The sequence below is a fragment of the Artibeus jamaicensis genome, unplaced genomic scaffold (genome assembly GCF_021234435.1).
Source record: "Artibeus jamaicensis isolate MK-2021 breed Jamaican fruit bat unplaced genomic scaffold, CSHL_Jam_final contig_471, whole genome shotgun sequence".
Classification (NCBI taxonomy): Eukaryota; Metazoa; Chordata; class Mammalia; order Chiroptera; family Phyllostomidae; genus Artibeus; species Artibeus jamaicensis.
The window spans coordinates 7,760,001-7,779,737 of NW_026521850.1; the positions used below are offsets into that span (position 1 = coordinate 7,760,001).

General features: G+C 41.1%; 1 protein-coding gene across 2 annotated transcripts in view; it reads right to left on the reverse strand.

Moving 5' to 3' along the window:
* The window catches only part of PBX3 (PBX homeobox 3), a 201,438-nt gene extending 190,193 nt beyond the window's left edge, over positions 1-11,245 (reverse strand). For both annotated transcript variants that reach the window (XM_037160366.2, XM_037160447.2), the window contains exons 1-2: positions 10,953-11,245; positions 9,963-10,036 (exon numbers count right to left, since the gene is read on the reverse strand). In XM_037160366.2, the coding sequence (XP_037016261.1) occupies positions 9,963-10,036; positions 10,953-11,152 (274 nt within the window). In that variant the 5' untranslated portion in view covers positions 11,153-11,245. The remainder of the gene's footprint in view (positions 1-9,962; positions 10,037-10,952) is intronic.
* Between the last annotated feature and the right edge of the window lie 8,492 nt (positions 11,246-19,737).

A 19,737-nucleotide genomic window follows, 5' to 3' on the forward strand; every position in this document is an offset into this window, starting at 1 on the left:
AAAGTTTGTATTTCTAAAATAATTTACTCATCTTCAGTGAGTGAACTAAGCAGTCAACTGAGTATAAACTTTAAACTAAGTATAAATTTCCAAGTTAAAATACAACATACACACTGACTACAGTTTGGTTCTAAAAAACACTATTAGATATTAAGCCATTATTTTGTAAAATATTAGAAATTTAAAAGATATAACCATGATAATTAAAAAGTCATAATCGGTCAAAAAAGAATTAATTGTTTGTTGGAAATGGTAACATGGGTGGGTTATACTGAAAGGAAGAAATATTTCCTTTATTGAAAACAAAATGTCATAAATTTAGGTAAATCAAAATTACTTCATGTAGTACATTGACAGAATAGAATTTATGTTTACAGAGCCCATCATTTCACTTCCAGACATTGTTTCTATACTTGATCACAAAGGTCAAGAACCAAGAAGTCAATAAGTCTCTGAGAATATCCTCAATATCATATCACAGCTCTAACAAGTGGTAAGCAAGAGAAATTCAGACAAGTCAAACACCCACAGCCCATACACAGTTAAAAGAAATTTCCTTCATTTTTTTCCTCTACTTATTCCAACAAAGAAATATGAGGAGAAAAACTGGAGGGTTCTCACTTATTTGAATAACAAGTGAAAATCTAAAAATATCTTCACTGTATGTTATTACCAACTGTATCACTGGGTTTTATAGTGACAGCCCTGTGCTATAATTTCTGAGAAAATCTCTACATAAAGCTCCATAAACTCAACCATTCCTGTAATGTATCGCCTTATCTAGCACACAATCATTTCAAACACAACTTTTCATGTTAGTATAATTTGTTAAAAAATGGTAATAAATACATCCACGAAGCCAGAGAAATCATTGCACGATCTATTTTAACTTGTTCTTACCAGTACTGACAGTTCATCCTAGACCCAAGATCCAATTTTAAAAGAAAAATAAAATATTCTGATATTACTTGGTTTAATTAAAGATATTCATTATACATATACCTTTTATTGGACCAACACTCCCAATCAACATTATAAATAATCTGGGCCAACTGCAGAGTAATGTCTGTGAACAATTATCACAAAACTAAACCATGGATGGCTGTCAGTTGGTGGCAGAGTTCTTGCTTTCATAATAAATATAAAATCAATTTCCTGTTCTAGTTCCTATTCCATGTTGAAAATGATATATCTGACTATGAATTCCAACTACCTTCATCCTTAGGGGGTTTTTTGTGTTTCTCTTTTTTTTTTTTAAGACAGTGGATAGAAAGAAAAAAAACTTGTGAGATCACCTAGGTCAATTCTTTCTCATTTGAGGATACTTGGATAGTAAAATTCCTACATAATATACACATATAAGCTTGCCATTTCACTTATGTGTGTGTATGCATATATTTTTAATATATGTATATATATATTTTTAATACAGTAATTTTTTTCCTCCCTTCAAATGTCATTCAAGTATTTCAGGACTCCCTTACAATTATTCCTCTATAAATTCCTATTTACAAGGCTTATTGTACATGTCTGAAAGCCTGTAGAAACCTTTTTGGTTTAAAAAAAATAATGTGCAATTTCAGAAGCTTTTTGTTCCCATTTCAATCAAAAATAACTTCATAAGTTTCAAATGAAATTTTGCAAGTAATCAGAGACTAATGAGGATTCATTGATTTAACTAGTTCAGGGAGTCTGAGAAAGGAATGAGAATAAAGTAACCAAGTATTTAATTTAGAAGGGCAGCTAATGTGTAGGTACACTAAGTCCTTCTCACTGAGAAATGTAATCAGGACTTTTGTGTCAAGAGAGGCTCTCATACCCCTCTCTGTGTATACACTCCGAACTCCCATTAACGTTAACAGGCACCACACAGGCACCGTGCACACCCAGGAGATGCCAGCCTTGGTAGTGTGTATGCATGGCAGCTGTGGTAACTAAATAATCCATATGGCTTTGAGGAGAAGTTATGGTTTATTGGGTCTAGGAGTCACAGCTACAGTGGTGGAATCAGACACTAGAACCAAGCCTCAAGCTGAAGGCTTTATCCACACAGGATTTGTACTTAGGCCACGGTTTTCCAATTATACCTCTATTGATGTTTTACACAGGAAGAAGTTCCATGTTTGGGACATCTTAATGTTTTTCTCAGGCCCCGGGAAGTTTTGTCTTCTTCCCCATCCACCATTCCTACCCCAATATCCATTCATACATTTTCCAACAAAATATGGAAAATCACATAGTTGCTTTATAGAGAGATAATCAAAGGCCTTGGCTTAAACCACAAGTCTTCAAAATCAGAATCAAGTATTAAACCTGCCTTCAACATGAAAATCAAATAATATGGTAATCTTACACAACAGACATCCGCTGAAATGTAAATTCCACAGGCTGTGTAAAAGGGCAGAGTTTAACCATTAATTCCAATTGTTTCCACTTTTAGGTATTAAAGTCAGAGTCTTAATGCTCATTTAATATAGTTTCCTGAAGCCCAATCCAACAACTTCTTCCTCCTTTCCCCAGTGAAGAATATATTCTTGTAAAGTTCAGTTTAGTAAAGAGACTGGTGCACAAGCACACAAGCAAGTTTGTGCTTCTGAAAAGAAGTAGCAACGGTTCACTAGCCCTGTTGCTGAAATTAGGCTTCAGGGGAAAAAAACTGGATGACACAAAATTCTTAGTATAGTTTCATATATAGAGAGCACAATGAAAAAATATTTGTATCTCCCATCAGGTCAATTAATATTCAGAAAAATCCTGTAAAATTTCGTTTAAATAATCATGGGAGAGGGAAAAAACACCAATGTTCTAGAAGCTGCTCTAGACCTTTCAATCAATTTTATTTATATGCAAAACCAAGAGAAACAAAAAAAAAAAAAAGAAAAGAAAAGAAAAGAAAAAAAACAAAGCTCCTCCTGATGCTAAAGCTCTCAATTTACTGACAGGCAAATGGCTTCATGCTGCCACTTAATCTCATTTCTTGCATAATGCCCTCTAATTAGCATATCAAAGTGAATTAATACTTCTAGGGCATTAGCAATGGGGAAATCTGCTCCAGGCTCACAATAGCAGTTAAGAGAGAGCCAAGAAATCCTCAAAAACACCACAAACCACTTTGCATTGCAAAACTGTTCAATTTATTTATCCTCTCTCTCTAAACACTTTTACCGCACACTGTTTTACTACTGTTCACCAAACAAAATGATAATTGCCAAACTTACCAGCATCTGTAATGCCTGTTTGGAATCTTAATTTAGATTATGTTACAGATAATTTCTATATGCAACCATTTGTTCTATTATAAATGTTAATATAGATAGTAGAAACAGTGACATTCTCAATTAGTTAATTTGAATTCAAAATAAAATTATATGAGATTTTTAAATTTATGAATTTTTTAATGTAAAAGCCACCTGCTGGACATTGATGCCTAAAAAATATACTTTGAAAACTGATGTATCATGTAATGCAAAACAGACAAAAAAAAAACATTTTGCCATAACATATGCTGAGTCTATCAAATAATGGTTTGAACATTGTGAGGAATCATCAACATTAAAAGGATTACAATGTATGTATACCAAGTCCTAATTAATATGCGTACACAAAAAGGATTATTGTTCCAAACAGCTTAACACTTTTAAGCACTTAATTTGAAGAAAACAAGAAGTACAAAACTTTTAACAATTATTTTTATCCATAACTAAACTTTTAATTGTTTTCAGTACTAATCAGTTACTATCCTGTAGATATAGTCAATCCAAAAACAATACTATAACAATTCAACTTAACACATTCTACCACACCAATTTTTGGCTAGGCATATACTCAAATTTAATACCAAGGTAAACTACTGTTACCATCCAAAACTACAAACCTATTGCATTCATATAAGAGGTAGGTAAAAAATAATAAAGAGATTCTGATTACTATTCTACATACAAAAGGGGTAATTAGAATCAAGTATTAAAGAGTAATGAAATTTTCAAACATGTTCTGTCTGAAGACATAATAAGATTTTTCAATGGCTCATTCAAACATTATTTATAATTTACTTGTTATATAAAACACTATCATCTATCTAGCTCTGATAGCAATTTGTTTCACTAACTTCTAGAACTTCGTAAAAAACCTGATAGCCAGGTCTGAAAAACTTTGACCAATTTACACTACATAGTAATGTAAATTATTTACTTTGTTCATACTTAAAGACTCAAATGGCCTACTGAAGTAGAGCAAATGCTTGAAAAGGTCAACATGGGAGGGGGGTGTGTGTGCAAGCTTTGTTAGGCAGTTACTACCTAAATCATGCTGATAACACTGATAGATGGCTAAAACACAAGCCTGCTGAGAAAACAAATAAAACATTATTCTCATAGTGTCAATATTGAAATAATAAACATCTAAAGAGATGTGCACATATACACAAATAGAGGAAAAATAGTCTAAAAATCTTTATTTAACTTGATGTGCTGGTGCTGATGTGTTAAGTATTTATTGTGAATAGATGCCTCAATGGCATGAGTATAAAATAAAGTGATGACTGATTTAGGGTGTGGTTCATGAAATTCGGTTTCAATTCTTTAGAGCTTCATGTAACTTCATCCTATACAATGCCACCATAAAGTAGCAGGATGTAAGTAATCCAAGTAAGATGTTAAACTTAAATCTGTCAGAAGTAGCCTTTTTCAAAATTAACAAAATGAAATCTAAAAGTACAAGTAAAATTAATTAAAACAAAAAGGATCACAGTACAAAAGGTGTACACAGATATATATTTTATGAAAGTTGATGAACCAGAATGCTCTTTGGGGGAAGTCAGGGCTTCCTTTTCTACTGTAATATACTTCTGATTTGTAATAAAATTATGTAAATTTATATGTAACATAGTAAAATTTCCAATAAAATACTAAAACTACACAAATCTGTAATAAAGTTCACTAAAACTGAGGCATGAAAGAATTACTTGGACAGATCAAGTTAGTATTGACAAGAGGGTTCACAATATTATTGGAGAGAAAAAGGGGTAGAAGATTGCCCTGTATTTTTAAGATAATACTTACTTGACACTTTACCTCATGATGTTCTAAACCAGTATGGTAGTGGATTTTTTCCTAAGTTTTCTACAAATATATTGCATGTATCATCTTACGGGGATGAGATAGGAAGAGAAGTTAGTAAAACACCATTCTTTTACATCCTCTCTCAAAGCCTCGTAAAAAAAGCTTGTTATACAAATTTATAAAAATTTTAAAATGATTAATATTCTTAAAGTGCTTTAAGGAAAAATTTGTAATAAATATACTTTGTGATATTTCCAAGATACACTGACTATTTTTTCCTGCTTAATCATTTATATTTCCAATGTAAACAAGCCATGTCTAAATGAAATAAAATTTAAAATGTTAACGGCCCATTAAAATTTGCTTCAAAATAATTAATTGTGAAAAGGTGGGAGTTAGAGAGAAAAACAGGATTGGCCAAGTGTTCCTAACTGCTGAAGGTAGGTGATAAGTTCATCGGAATTGAAGTTTCTCTTCTACTCACATATTTAATGTTTGAATTTGTAATATTCATTAAAACACAAAATTAATCATTTATGGAACAGTGCATTTGTTTTTAAAAAGTTGGAAAAAATAATGAAATTATATTGGAAATATTGCAAGAGTAACTGAAAAGAATATACAGGGTACAGTAACATTTAGACTCGCTAGTAACGATTTTCACCTTTGTCATTAAATTTTCACTTGATGGAATATTTGGCTTTTAAACATTGTGAATTAAAGAATTACATGGCACTGTACCAAAAAAATGAACAAATTTTAATACTAAAGCGTAAATAAAAGAAAAGCGATCAGGAAAAGAAGACTCCAATGAGTCTCTAAGCCTTCTGGCCTTAACTCTAAGCCTTCAGAGTTAAATAGAGAGATGTTGACTGAGAATACTGCCCCTCTGAAAGCTAGTCACACTTGTAGCAGTAAAGATAAAAGGTTTAATCATATAAATCATAATCTAAATGCATATAAAAACTCACAAGCTCCATTCTTGATACAGTTTTGATATCTAAAATTCTTATGACTCTCTTTATGGAGGGTTCCTTTAAAAGTAAAGCATTTTTAATAGTCATTTTCTTCTCCTTAAACATAAAAAATACTTCAACCAGCCCAACCAGCCAAGCAGGCCCTTCTCTTCCCCTGCGGACACCTCCTGCAGTAGAGAAGTTCATTAAGTTTTATGATCTTCCCAAGTCAGTCCTGCTTATAAGCCTCACAAAGGCCACAAATCTGGCAAACCATCATGTATGCCATTAGACATTACCAGTAAATGAACGCTATTTAGGGTTTGTGGCGGCAATAAATCAGAGTTTGCTTGGCAGCTATCAACACGGAGTATTTTAACCTACCATTTAAAAAAAGGAAAAGGTTGAGCTAGTTTTTAAAAAATATAAAACATTTTTTCACAATATGATTCAGATTATGCACTAAAATGTTGGATTTTTCACTGAAATTTTTTAAATACATTTTTTCTCAAAAAGAACCATTTCCTTCCTTTGAAATTTCATAATTATACTTTTTTTCCTCAAAAAGAATCATTTCCTTTATTTGAAATGTCATAATCAAGGGCTTTGGAAAGAAGGCAGATTTGTGAGGATGTTAATGTTTCACAAAGAAAAGTAGTTCAACAATCAAGATTAAGGTGGCCAAAAAGATTTGAGACGATGCACCAAAAAAAGTATATAGATAAGGAGATCTCATAACATCAGGAATATTCAATAAGAGGTAGATAGTAAAATATGGCTAAAAAAATCCTAATATATTTATCTCACTAGTTGCTTACTTAGTTTAAAATGCATAAATATCTTGATTATAAAGCCTGTAACTTTTCAGTTGCTTTCAAAATGCATAAATATCATAATTTAACAATGGCAGGCTTTTCTGCCCCAAAATAACTAATGATGAATTTAACAAAACAATACATTTTCAAGAAAAAGCAAACATCTCATAGTAAAAGTATACTTTTCCCATCTCTGATCACAAAAATAATTTAATTGTGGTAGATTACCCATTTATCTATCAGAAGGGAAAAACACCCTTTCATATTTGGTAGGAGCAAAAAAAGATGTTTTCTGAACTAAATCCTTCATGTGCATCAGAACTGGCAGTGTTCACTGCCAGATCAGAAACCTCAAAATCTACTGGCAAATCTACAAATACATGGAATTTTTTTTAAAAATAATTGTCTTATTTTCAAAGAAGCACAACTGAAATGACATCCATTGAAGTAACAGTTTTCTCTCCCCCTCTGCACTAGTCAACCTCCTATCTCCCATTATGCAGAACAGAATCACCAAATAATCTCGGTTTCTATTACAAATGACTAGGTAAACTTTCTCTAGATTTTTCTTTAGATTACAAAGAATTAATGTTTAGATACTATATTATTAAAGTAAAATGACCTAAAGAAAAAGCATTATATAATATACATATATTCTACAAGGATTCTTTTTATATATTCATGATGTTTCCAAAAGAATGACTGTGAGAACAGATGGGGGAAGGGGGATGTTGAAATTTGTTGCCCTGCTTTTTTGCTTTGGTAGCTAGCACTCATGTCTACACAGCTGTTTTATTTCAAATCAAGGATTCTGAGTCCAGCTTCCCTGTCTCCAAGACTAGTTTTGGAGGGTGAGGTGGAGCTATGGGTAGTAGGGGAGAAAGGAGGGGAGAGAAAGAGCTTCACCCCCATCAATCATTCGGTACTTAAATCCCATCCCTCTCCAGCTTAGAGAGGCTGGCAGGAAGATGCCTGTACCCAGACAGCCGCCTTTACTCTGTCGGCTGCTGGCTTTCTACGAAAGAGATAACGTACAAACTTGGATCCGCTAGCCCAAGCACAAAAAGAGGATCTATTTTACAAGTTATCACTGAAAGCCTCAGAAAAAATTTCAAACAAAAATTTCCTTTGTCAGCTACCTCTTGCTTCTTAAATAGCATGAGCCCTACCAAAGCTCTCTCTGCCAGTAATCCCAGACTCTGAAAAGACTTGTTTCTTTTTCGTAACTCACCTTTGACATGAGGTTGACTACACTTTCCTTTCAGAATGGTGTAAGTCTTGTGCAAATAAGCAAGTAGAGGACTTATGCTTCCTAATTGAATTCTGCCTGCTGCTAAATGTCTAAATAAGAAAAGCAGTTTGCTGCTGGTTCTCAAGCTGGCTAGGCCAAAACTTTGAGAAGGCAAAAAAAAAAAAACACATCATGAGAAGGGGGTGAAAGGGAAAATATCAATCCCCTCACCCCAGTAATATAATGCCATATAAAGTGGAATCAATCTTAATATTCACAACATAGTCAATATTCCAGTGTTTAGCTGTCAGCAGAAACTGAAGTGGATCCCTGATAGCAAGAAAGTCCTTGGACATTAAGCAACATAATTTATAAGAATTACGTACTTTTAAGTTGCCAAATTCAGAATCTTTAAGATTTAATGCTTAATGTCTTGTTATAGTCAGAGAAAAAATTATCTACCATTTTTAAATCACAATGCTTTCTAAAGATAGCTAAAAATCAACAGAGTAAAAGTTAATAATTTAAAATGCATGTAGTTTACAAAATAGAAAATACATCTTTAAAAGAATCACTCAACATTAGGAAACCATGAATGCTATGCAAATGAAAAACAGAAAAAAATAGTCTTTAAGGCTCTCAGTATTTGCTGTTAATTATGGTTTTAGCATATATTTTAATAGACAACCATAACCCATCATCTCTTAACTACTTTTAGGATCAGAATAGCATTGCAGGGTGGGAATCTGTTTAAAGGGAGGGCACCTCTCCTACCAACTAATAATTATATGCAGTGTGCTATTATTTATACACTCAATTTGAACACAATCACATTTAACCTTTTAAATAGTATCACTTGGATGTTGCTACATCCTGGACTTTAACTTTCTCTTCTTTGCCTCAACATTAAAAAAAAATGACAACTTTATAATACGATATAGCCAACACACACACACACACACATACACACAATCAACAGTAAAGCTTGTTTAATGCACTTGCTTGTTATGTATGGGGCAAATAATACCAAATACTAACTAAAACATGTAAATTAAATCTCTAATTCCACTTGAGTTCCAACTGTCACCTCAAGACTAAAATATCTTCAATTTTTTAAAAATTGAACAAGAAAATTAAATTGAAATGAATTGCCAGAAATTTACCTAATATGTACTTGTAGTTTTCACTGCAGCACCTCTGCAAAAGCTGTCTCCTCATATAATCCCTGCCTTGAACACTTCAAAAACTGTTCAGCCTGCATCTGTGGACCTTTTCCTACTTTATAAAATACATTAAGCATATGTACGATATAATGACTTCAAGCATAAAAAATTTACTAAAATATTAACAGACGAAATACATTGCATATGCCTAAACTCATCATTAACCTTCCTCGATTCCTAAAAGTAGTATTCCCAACTAAAACACTATTTCAAACATGGAACTGAAGTCTGTTCAACTGCATTTGTTCTATCTGTGGAGCTGACGCTTAAGGTTGTCCACGTAAAACAAAGTTCGGGCGATGCTTCTCCCGGTGACTCGGTCCCTGGCATCCAGTCTCCCGTTGCTCCTTTTAAAAACTGACACACAAACAAGGCAAAAGGAGCGGGAGAGGGCGGCTGGTGCTCCCGGGTCCCCTCCCCGGCTGCAGCCAGGGGCGGCCGCCTGGGGACTGGGACCCAGCCCCATCCGCATCCACACTTCATTTTACACAAGGAATAGAATTGAGAAATCGACTCCAGATTTATTGCAGTTTTTTCTCAAGATCAGGAGGTGGGAAGGCGAGAATGATCAAAGATGGCGGTGCCCAAAAGCAGCAGCTCTCAACTGGAGAGTCGAAGGAGTAGCTCCGACCCCACCTCGGGGGTCTCCGGGCCCACTTCGGGGAGCAACATCTTACCTGTTTTCTCTTTGATCTCACACAGGACGCTGAAGAGCGCGGGTTTCATTCTGTGACAGTTGAGGGCATGTTTCCTAAAAAGCAAATAGCAAAACACAAAGGTATTATCATCACCTATGGAATAATATGGCGCCTTCAAGTTAGACCCAAGATTTAATTCCGGCCCCCGGTTTTGGAAAGCTCTTTTGGACCCTGGCAAGTCAACAGAAACTCAAGTTCACTAGTGAGCGACAGCCCGCAAGCTCCGGCTGCTGAAGCTCCAGCCCGAACGGAGCGCTACCCTTCTGCCCGGCAGGCAGCAGCCTCCGCGACCGCAGGGCGCGAACCGGCGCGGGGAGCCTGGACACCGGGCCAGGCGGCGACCCGCGGGAGGGGACGGCGCGGAGGGGCTCCCGCGTCCGCCCTCCGCAGCGGTGCGGGCGGGCGGCCGACTGCGGCCGCAGAGCGGTGACAGCTCGGCAAAGTTTGCGAGGCGGCCCTCCCTTCCCCGAGAACTTGGCCGCCCGCACCCGGCCCAGCCGGGGAACCGCCCATCGCCCCGCGCCCCGGCCGGGGCAGCGGTCCGGACGGCGAGGTCGCCCCGCGGCCAAGGGGGGCCCGGCGCCGGGACCCCGGCCGGAGGAGAAAGTTGCACTTCCCTCGACTGCGGCCCCGGGCCCTCGCCGGGCAACCCGCACGGGGGTCCGGGCGGGAGGTTTGAATCCGCGCGAGGGGGCCGGGCTGCCAGAGGGCGGGCCGGCGGGGGGCAGGAAAACCACAAAATCCGCGTGGCACCAAGTCCGTCCCGAGCCCCGAGAGCAACTTTGCGGACTCCGGCCCGCGTCCGGGGGTGCGGACACGTCCCCCGAGGCCCCGGCGGGCTGCTGGTTTTTGGAGAAAGTTCCCTGCCCCGGGCTGAGGCCCCTGCCCCCGGTGCCACCCCGGGCCCCGACTCGGCCGCGGGCCCAGCTCCCGCACACACACAAAGATGCTTAATGAGACAACACCAACTTTGCTTGCGCCTCGTCCAAGCTCTGGTCCGTGATGGTCATGATCTGGTGGAGGATGTCGCCGATGTCCTGCTTCCTGCCGTCGCCGTCCGCCCCTTCGTGGCCGTGCGGGGGAGGCGGCAGGGCCATGCCCCCCTGCACCGAGTGGCCGGCAAGGTTCACCCCGGCCAGAGTCTGCAGCATCCTGGATTGATCGTCCATCCCGCCGCGCGCGGGCGGGAGCGGGCGGCGGCGGCGGCTGAGGCAAAGGCTGAGGCGGCGGCGGCGACGAGGGAGGAGAAGAAAGAGGGGGAGGGGGAGGGGGAGGCGGCCGCGCGCTCCCCGCCCGCGCGGGGAGGGGGCGGCCCGGCCGGCGGGGCCCGCGGCTGAGGCGGTGCGGACGGGTTCCCGGCTCCGGCTTCCGCCGCCGCGGAGGCTGTGGAGAAGCGGCTAGCGGAAGCGCTGGGCTCCGCGGCGGAGGCGGAGGCAGCGGCGCCTGCTGCTCTCACGCGGCCGCCGCGCCGCCTCCTCACAGCAGCGCGCCCCGCCGGGCGGCCCCGCTCAACTTGCTCCTCAGCGCCGGCCGAGTTGCCGGGACGCCCGCCGCCCCCCGCGCCAGCCTGCGCCCTCCCCTCCCTCGGCCGCCGCCACAGCCTCGGCCCGGCGGTATCCGAGCCCCGGCAGCTCCGGGGGAGGGAGCGGCGGCGGCGGGCGGCGGCGGCGGAGGAGGAGGCCGGCGGGGGGCTGAGGGGAGCGAGGGGGGCGAAGGAGGAAAGTTTGGGAGCGGGCGGGCCGGCGCGGCGGGGGCACTGAGCCCGACGGAGGGCCCAGGCGGGCCGCGCGCCGGGCGGACAGCAGATTGATGGGGCGGGAGAAGTCGCCGCCGCCACAGACGGAGCCACGCACCCTGCCAGCAGCCGCCACGGACCGGGCTGGAAGGCCGCTGGGCTGAGGGATTGACAGGCTGCCAGTGCCACTCACTCACTGCGGCCTCAGCGCCCGGGGGGAGGGGCAGGGGCGAGTGGGTGGGCGGGGAGGCGCTGTGTACGCCCCGCCCCGAGCGCTCATTGGGCCTTGCGCCTCCCGCCGCTGCCGCTGGCTCCGCCCCTGGAGTTCGACCCGCCCCCTCTGGCCTCTGATCCCCAGTTACCGGGAGCTCGCCGCGGGATCTTCACTTTTGCTCGCAACCTCGCATCCCTGGGTGGCCCGCCTGGGACCACAACATGACCTCGCCCCGGCCCCTGCTCCCTAGTGTTAACAGTCATAGGTGTGATGAGTTGCGTATGGGACACGGGGCAACTCGCTCCAAACGCAACCTTGTGCTTCCCCAGAGCACTGTGAGCTTCACGCCTCGGACTGTGCCTGGTACGTTTTCCCGCTCTTCCTATCAGAAGGTGGTACCCGGGAGCCCGGACGCCCGTCCCGGGCCAATCGCCTCACGCTCAGACTTGAGTAGGGCGGGACAGAGGCAAGAAAGGGCTGTCCCAATTGGAGCGTTTGAAATGTCCTGGGCACGGGCGGGGATGCAGCGGCTGGCGGCCCCGCCCCTCCGTGATCACCATAGTAACCGAGAGGGCGCTGCTCTCAGTCGGCTCCAGCGCTCCGGCCTTGCACTGTCCCTCAAGAGGTGACCAGGTAAGGGTATAGTCGTTGTCCCGCATGTCCGAAGTCTGCGCTGAGCGGCTCTTAACTGCCATACGCTTTCCCTTAGAAGAGGAATATATGAAAAATGTGTCAGAAGTGGATCTGGGAGGAGGTGAGGGGGCTCTGACATCAGGACTCATTCAAGGCTTACAACACCTTTACACATTGCAATTGCTGGTAATCCAGAAACTATTCCTTTGACCTTATTTGCTTTTAGCTGCCTCCACATAGATCAAAGCTGCAAAAATTCGCTCTTTGTTACAAATATATGTTTCTTCAGGGATAAACTGGATTTCACTTACCAATTTACCATGTCTTTGAATGGTGGTGATACCAGCCACAGATTTTCATATTTATAACAATGCTTCTTCCATTGCACTCTGGTTACAAATGACTAAAAGCCCTATTATTTGGGAATCTGGACTTCCAACTCTTGTGGATGATTGAACTTTCTCTTAACCTGATTTTCCAATCAGGGCTTCAACATGTTTTCCCATTTTAGATTCATGGAACTCACCGCATAAGTAGGTCCTCTGGTTAAATGGCTGTGAAAAGTCTTCTTGCTTCTTCCCCAAACTCAGTAAGCTGTCTTACCTGAAACCAAAAATAGGGGTATGAAATATGAAAAATGGCTCTTACTCTGCAGGGTTTAATGTAGGACAAGCAGTTCCTTACATGCCAGATGGATTCTTGGAATGAAGCAGGCTACTCTGTTCCAGGTTCTTTCCTTCATATGTTTGTGTACTTTTAAATACTCCCCACTGCAAAGCTAATAGCTAACCTTACAGTTAGGCAAGCTAAAAATCCTTACAAACTGCACAGCTGCTGGAGAGGGAGTTCCAAACAATCCACTCTGCTTACCTCCAAAGAAGAAGCCTCCTCTTGTTCATTAGTATTCCTGGCTCTTCTATAGCCCATTTATGTGTCAAGTTTCTGATTCTCCTTTCAAGCCCCCATTACGGGTTACTCATAGTCATCACTGATTGGTCTTTCTCTATTCTTGTTTTTCAAAGCTGTCACCAAATCCTTATACATTTTTGCATAAAGGAGCAAGAGCAAGCAGCCAATCTTTCATAACTCTCCAACATTGACAATGTAAAACCATGGAATTCTATCTGGAAAAAAAATGCCTCGAAACCTGAATTTCTACTAGCTCTAAAATTCAATGATCCCGTGACTCACGATCAAGCCTCCTCCCTGCCCTCCTTCTAGGCTCATAATCTTGACTAATAAGTCATGAGGATGAGACTAATTAGTGGTGGGGATTTATGGTTATTTCTAGCCTACTCCAAACAATGAATTATGTAAGCAAAGCAACATATATAAAAATGTAAATAAAATTAAAGAAACATTTAAGCAAATAAAGACAATTGGGAACTATGGGCTACGTAAACAAATTGGAACATAAAAACATAAATTAGAATTAAGAAAACAGTTAAGCAAATGCTAGCGATTAAGAATAAAACAACTTGTTAAATGCCTAACACCCACAGTTATTTTATGGCGCACACCTTTAAAACCCGTGGTCATTCAGTGATGTAGAAACTTGATACCATAATTCTGCATTAAGTGATAAGGGCTAGATGGACCTGCTTGGGAGGATTTTCTTTGTGTTATTATCGATATGAGTTGCAGTAAAAGTTAGAGGGTTCTAGCAAGGATTTCCTCATAGGCTCATTGACAACTCTTATTGATTTAAAATATAAACTCTTTAAGACTGGTTTCCAAGCCCCAGCATGCAGTGTGAACTAATTATACGTTCTCCAAGATCCCTTGTACTTCTGCCAGTCTCTTCTGTAGGATGTTGCCTTGTTTTGCTACTCAGCAATATGAGTCACATGGTTGGTGCCTTCACAGATAATAGAATAGAACCTCCCTAAGTACCTGAATTTATCTTTACTGTTTCTAAGGCAGTGATTATTAAACAGTCAAGGGAAATATAATTTACTTTTGCCGAGTGTACATTCAAGTAAAGTTAACAGTGACGAAGTGGTGAAAACAAAGTAGGGACTCTCTCACAACCACCCCCTTGCCGTGGGTTTATAGTAACATCACCATTGCCCGTGTCACCGAGGAGGTGATCACAACTGATGCCATTATTGAGCACACCTTCAGGGTGGGACACTGAGCTCTGTGTTCCTTCTATTTTGTCTTATTTCAGTTTCTGGACCCTGGGTAGAAGAGGTTATTATTAAATAAAGAAACAGAATAAGAGAGGGTGGGGAATCTACACAATTCCACAAAGCCAATAAGTACTGGACCTTGAATTCAAATTTTTATCTGTGGATGCAAAGCCCACCCTATGAAATGCTGTGCAAAAATAAATAAGTCATTTAATGAAGGTTACTAAATAAAAATCACAAGGCCTTAGCTTGTAAACTGTAAATTACTAAAAATAAGTGACTTGGTACTTAATAAAAAAGAAGATCCGTAACTCTATTGGAGGAATCTAATCTCATGACAGCAGAGAAGGAAAATGAAGACCAAAGCTCAGCCAGACCCTCCTTCCGGGCCATGTAGGATCCTGCCTGTCCGAGACTTTCCTGCCGTGCCTGCCTTCGCTGATCTGCACCTGCTCTAAGCTCTCTTGGAACATATCACCTCCAATATAATTTACCACTACGGTAGGTAGCCCTGTGTTATTTGATGTCAATTCAGCTGTTTGTTTTCTCATCTAGTCCACAAGCATGTTAAGGGTAAGGTCTTTTGAAATATGACTATAACATGATTGATTGGCTTTAAAAAAACTTAGACATCTAAGAAAGCTAAACTTTCCTAGTTGCCAATTTGGGTAAACTGCCTAAATGCTTATTCCCAAACATATTTCTCTACCACTTCAGGAATGACTCTTCACCAGTGGCCTTTACAGTTGACAGCACGTATGACAAATCTTCATCTTCCGAGGGTGTGTTTGAGCAATGAAAGCATTAGCGGAATACAGTGTACCCTTGTACAATGAAGTCCTTAAAAGGAGGTTATTGTTTGGAATACTGAAGTCCCTCCTAATCCATGGTTTTATATTTCTTAGTTTCAGTTACCCTGAGTCAACTGTGGTCTAAAAATATTAAAAGGAAAAAGTTCAGAAATAAATAATTCATACGTTTTAAATAGTATACCATCCCACCCAGGGTGTGAATCATCCCTTTGTCCAGCAGATCCACCCTGTGCCTATGAGTCACTACACTTAGTTGTCAACACTCAGTAGCCATCTTGGTTATCAGATCTACTATTACTAAGATATTTCATGGTGCTTGTGTTGAAGTTGCCCTTATTACTTTACTAAATAATGGCCCCAAAGCGCAAGAATAGTTAAAACTTTCTCATAGGTATGTATGTATAAGAAAAAACATAGTATGTATAGGGATCAGTACTATCCATGGTTTCAGACATCCAATGGGGAGTCTTGGAACATATCTTCCACAGATAAGACAGAACTGACTACTGTACATAATTTCTGGAAGGTTTGAGAGAAAGCCCCATCCCTTATGTTCTTTCATTCCTCATAGCATCTGGTATAGTATAGTCCCATAACATACTAGGTACTTGGGACTGACACTGTCTTTTGCTTGCCTGCCATCCATTGGCACACATCCCTAAACAGGTGGAGGACAGATATGGCTCTTTTCTCCTTCCTTCTGTTTCTTTCCATCTTTGGATGTAATTCTGATTCTGGAGTGGCAGCAGCAGCCATCTTGTGATAATGAGGTGGCAATATGAGGATAAAAAAATCAACATGGTTTGGTGGTTTATCTCCATGGTCTTCCTCTCCAAAACCCACAATCCCAGTCCAATCATGAGAAAAAACATTAAACAAATCCTAATCAAAGGGCATTCTACAAAATACCCGACAAGTACTCCTCAAACTGCCAAGGTCATCAAAAACTAGGAATATATGAAAAATTGTCACAATCAAGAAGAGCTAAGGAGCTATGATGACTAAATGTGCACTGGTATCCTGGATTGGATTCTGGAAAAGAAAAAAGACATTGAGGAAAAACTACTAAGAAAATCTGAATAAAGCATGGACTTTAAGTTCATTATTAATTGTAATAAATGTACCACATTAAAGTAAGATACCAATAATAGGAGAAATTGGGTGGTAGGTATTGGAGAAGTCTCTGTACTATCTTATTTTTTTCTGTAAATATTTCTAAAGTAAAATATTGGAAACATAGTAAACTGGGCAGAAATGTGGGGAGAGCCTAGGTGCTTGCAGGTGTTGAACTTCCAAACAAAACCAGCAGTTGCTTACTCCCAGGTTTTTAGTTATGGGAACAAATCTAATGCCCATTTTAAACTTCCTGTCAGCCAGGTTTTCTGTTACTTACAGCAAGTTGATCTAGCACCATAAATACTTAAAGGGTAGATGGATGGAAGACTAGCTTAGCACAGCATCTGGCACAGAGTAGAAGCTACTATAGTTGGGGAGATGATGTATTATAAAAAAAACTTGTTTTGTCTTTGTCCTGGACTCCTGGGAGATAACTTCTAAAAACTTAGGAATTTCCTAAGTGGTCAGCGTGTCTTTGTTATTCACGAGCCCTTTGAATCACACCTGAGTTTATACCAACAGGAAGACCCAGAAGAGGCTGCTCAGCAGGACAAACATGTATCAATAATTAGAGGGTTGGGGCTTTGAGCCAGTTCATCCTCCCAGGAGGGAAACGGAGCTGGAGATTGAGTTCAATCACATGGTCACTGAATCAATCAGTCATAACTATGTAATAAAACTCTAATAAAAGCTCTAGACACCAAAACTCAGTGCAACTTCCTGGTTGGCGAACAAATGGATGTGCCAAGAAGCTGATGTGCCCTGACACCTCTCAGGGAGAGCGTGGAAACCGTGTTCAGAATCCTCTCAGACCTTGACCTATGTATCCATTTATTTGACAGGTCTTGATTTATACCCTTTATAATAAAGCTGTAATCATAAGTATAGTGCTTTTCAGAGTTCTGTGTCATTCTAGTGAATTATTGAACCTCAGGGTATCATGGGAACACCAAACTTTTGTAGCCAGTTGTTCAGAAGCACACGTGGTTTGAGGAACCCTAAACTTGGGGCCAGCATGTGATGTGAGGACAAGTCTCAATGGGCCCTGTACTCGTAATGTCTTCCTGTGTAACAAACTACCCCAAAACTCATTGGCTTAAAACAACGAACATTTATTATTGTAGGAATTTGGATGCAGCCTAGCTGGGTTCCTCTGACTTAGGTTCTCTCATGAGACTGCAGTCAAGGAGGCAGCTGTCACCTGAAGCCTAACCAAGGGGAGGATTCACTACCCAGCTCACTCAGGCGGTTGTTGGCAGGCCTCAGGTGCTCAATGACTGCTGGCCAGAGACATCAGTTACTTGACCCCTGGGCTTCTCCACAGCACAGCTCACGACGTGGCAGCTGGCTTTCAAAAGGATGAGGAAGCCAGAGAGCAAGACAGAAGTCAGTCTTTGTAATCTAACCTCAGAAGTGACATTCTAACACGTTTGCTGTGTTCTCTTTATTAGAAGCAAGTCACTAGGTCCAACCCACACTCCATGAGGGAGAATTACATAGGACCCAAATATCAGGAGATAAGGGTGATTCGGACCCAATGTGTTTATGCCCCCCCCCCCAAATTCACATGTTGAAGCCAAAACCTGCCACATGATAGCATTAGGAGGTGAGGCCTTTGGGAGGTAATTAGGTTTAGATGAGATCATGAAGGTAAAGACTCCATGAGGAAATTAGTGTCCAGGAAGACAGAGCAGAGCATGTCCTATGTGCCTTGTGAAAATTCAGCATGAAAACAGCCATTTGCAAGCCAGGTAGAGGCAGGCCCCTGGCAGAACCCAGTGATGCTGACACCCTGATCTCAGACTTGCCAGCCCCCAGAACTGTGGGAAGGGTCTGTTGTTTAAAGCACCAGTCTACGGTATTTTATTATAGCAGCCCAACCTTATTAAGACAAGTATCATCTTGAAGGCAGTCTAAAACACCATATTTAATTCTCATTGCCGAATTCAATCATAGCATGACCCTCACCCCCTCTCTCTCACTTCCATGGGATTCACCTCGGCAGGCCTTCGAGGCCCTCCTACGCTATTCCAGTTTTCTCTCTCCAGTCCTACTTTCCACTATTCTTTTCCATACACTTTATGTTGTAATCAACCCTAATGCCCCATACGTCTTGGCCTTCTGACTTTTGCTCATGCTGATCCCTCCGATGGGAATACATGCTCAGATCTTACCCATCTTCAATAATGCTGTCTAACCTCTTTCACATTCAGTATGTCTGCTGATCCTCAAAATAACTCGAGATTTTAAGACAAGTTATGTTATTTATAGATAAGGTTCAGAAACTAATAGCTACAGATACTTACTGAGCATTTAGTTTGTGTCAGGCACTATGCCAATGATTTCTCATTCTTCATCTAGTTAATCCTTCGGAACAGCCATACTGGGCATTAACCTTCCCATTCATAGTTGGAGAAACTGAGACCTAAAGATAGGAAATAAATCAGCAGGGTCACGTGGCTGGTAAGTGAACTACAACTCAAACAAATCATCTGTCTCAGCATCCTTATGACTAAACTTCATATCACACTATCTTTAGAGGGGTTATGTCACTTGTCGAAGGTTACAGCATTACCAGGTGACAGAATAGAATCCAGGGGACTGGAGACTTCTGACCTTCTTCACTATACGTGTTGTTTCCCTACTGTATTGTCACCTTCAGGAAAAGCCTTTCTAAGCCCCCAAAGGAAGTCAATGCTTCTTTTATGAGTCCCCAATATCCATTGAGTTCTCACCAGTGTATACCTTTTCAAATTTTAGTAAAATATAATAACATTTTAACCATTTTTAAGTGTGCAGTTCAGTGGCATTACAGACATTCTCACTGGTGTGCAAACATCACCACCAGCCACTCCAGAACTTTCTTCATCTTCCCAAACCCAAACTCTGTACCCATTAAAATAACAACTCTTCATTTCTCCTTCCTCTAACCCCTGATGACCACGATTATATTTTCTGTCTCTATAGATGTAACTGATCTAGGTGCTTTGTGTAAGCAGGGTCATTGAGCGTCTGCCCTTTTGTGACTGGCTCATTTCACTTAGCATGTCTTCAAGGTTCACCCATGCTGTGGCATGTGTTAGAATTTCCTTCCTCTTTAAGGCTGAATAAT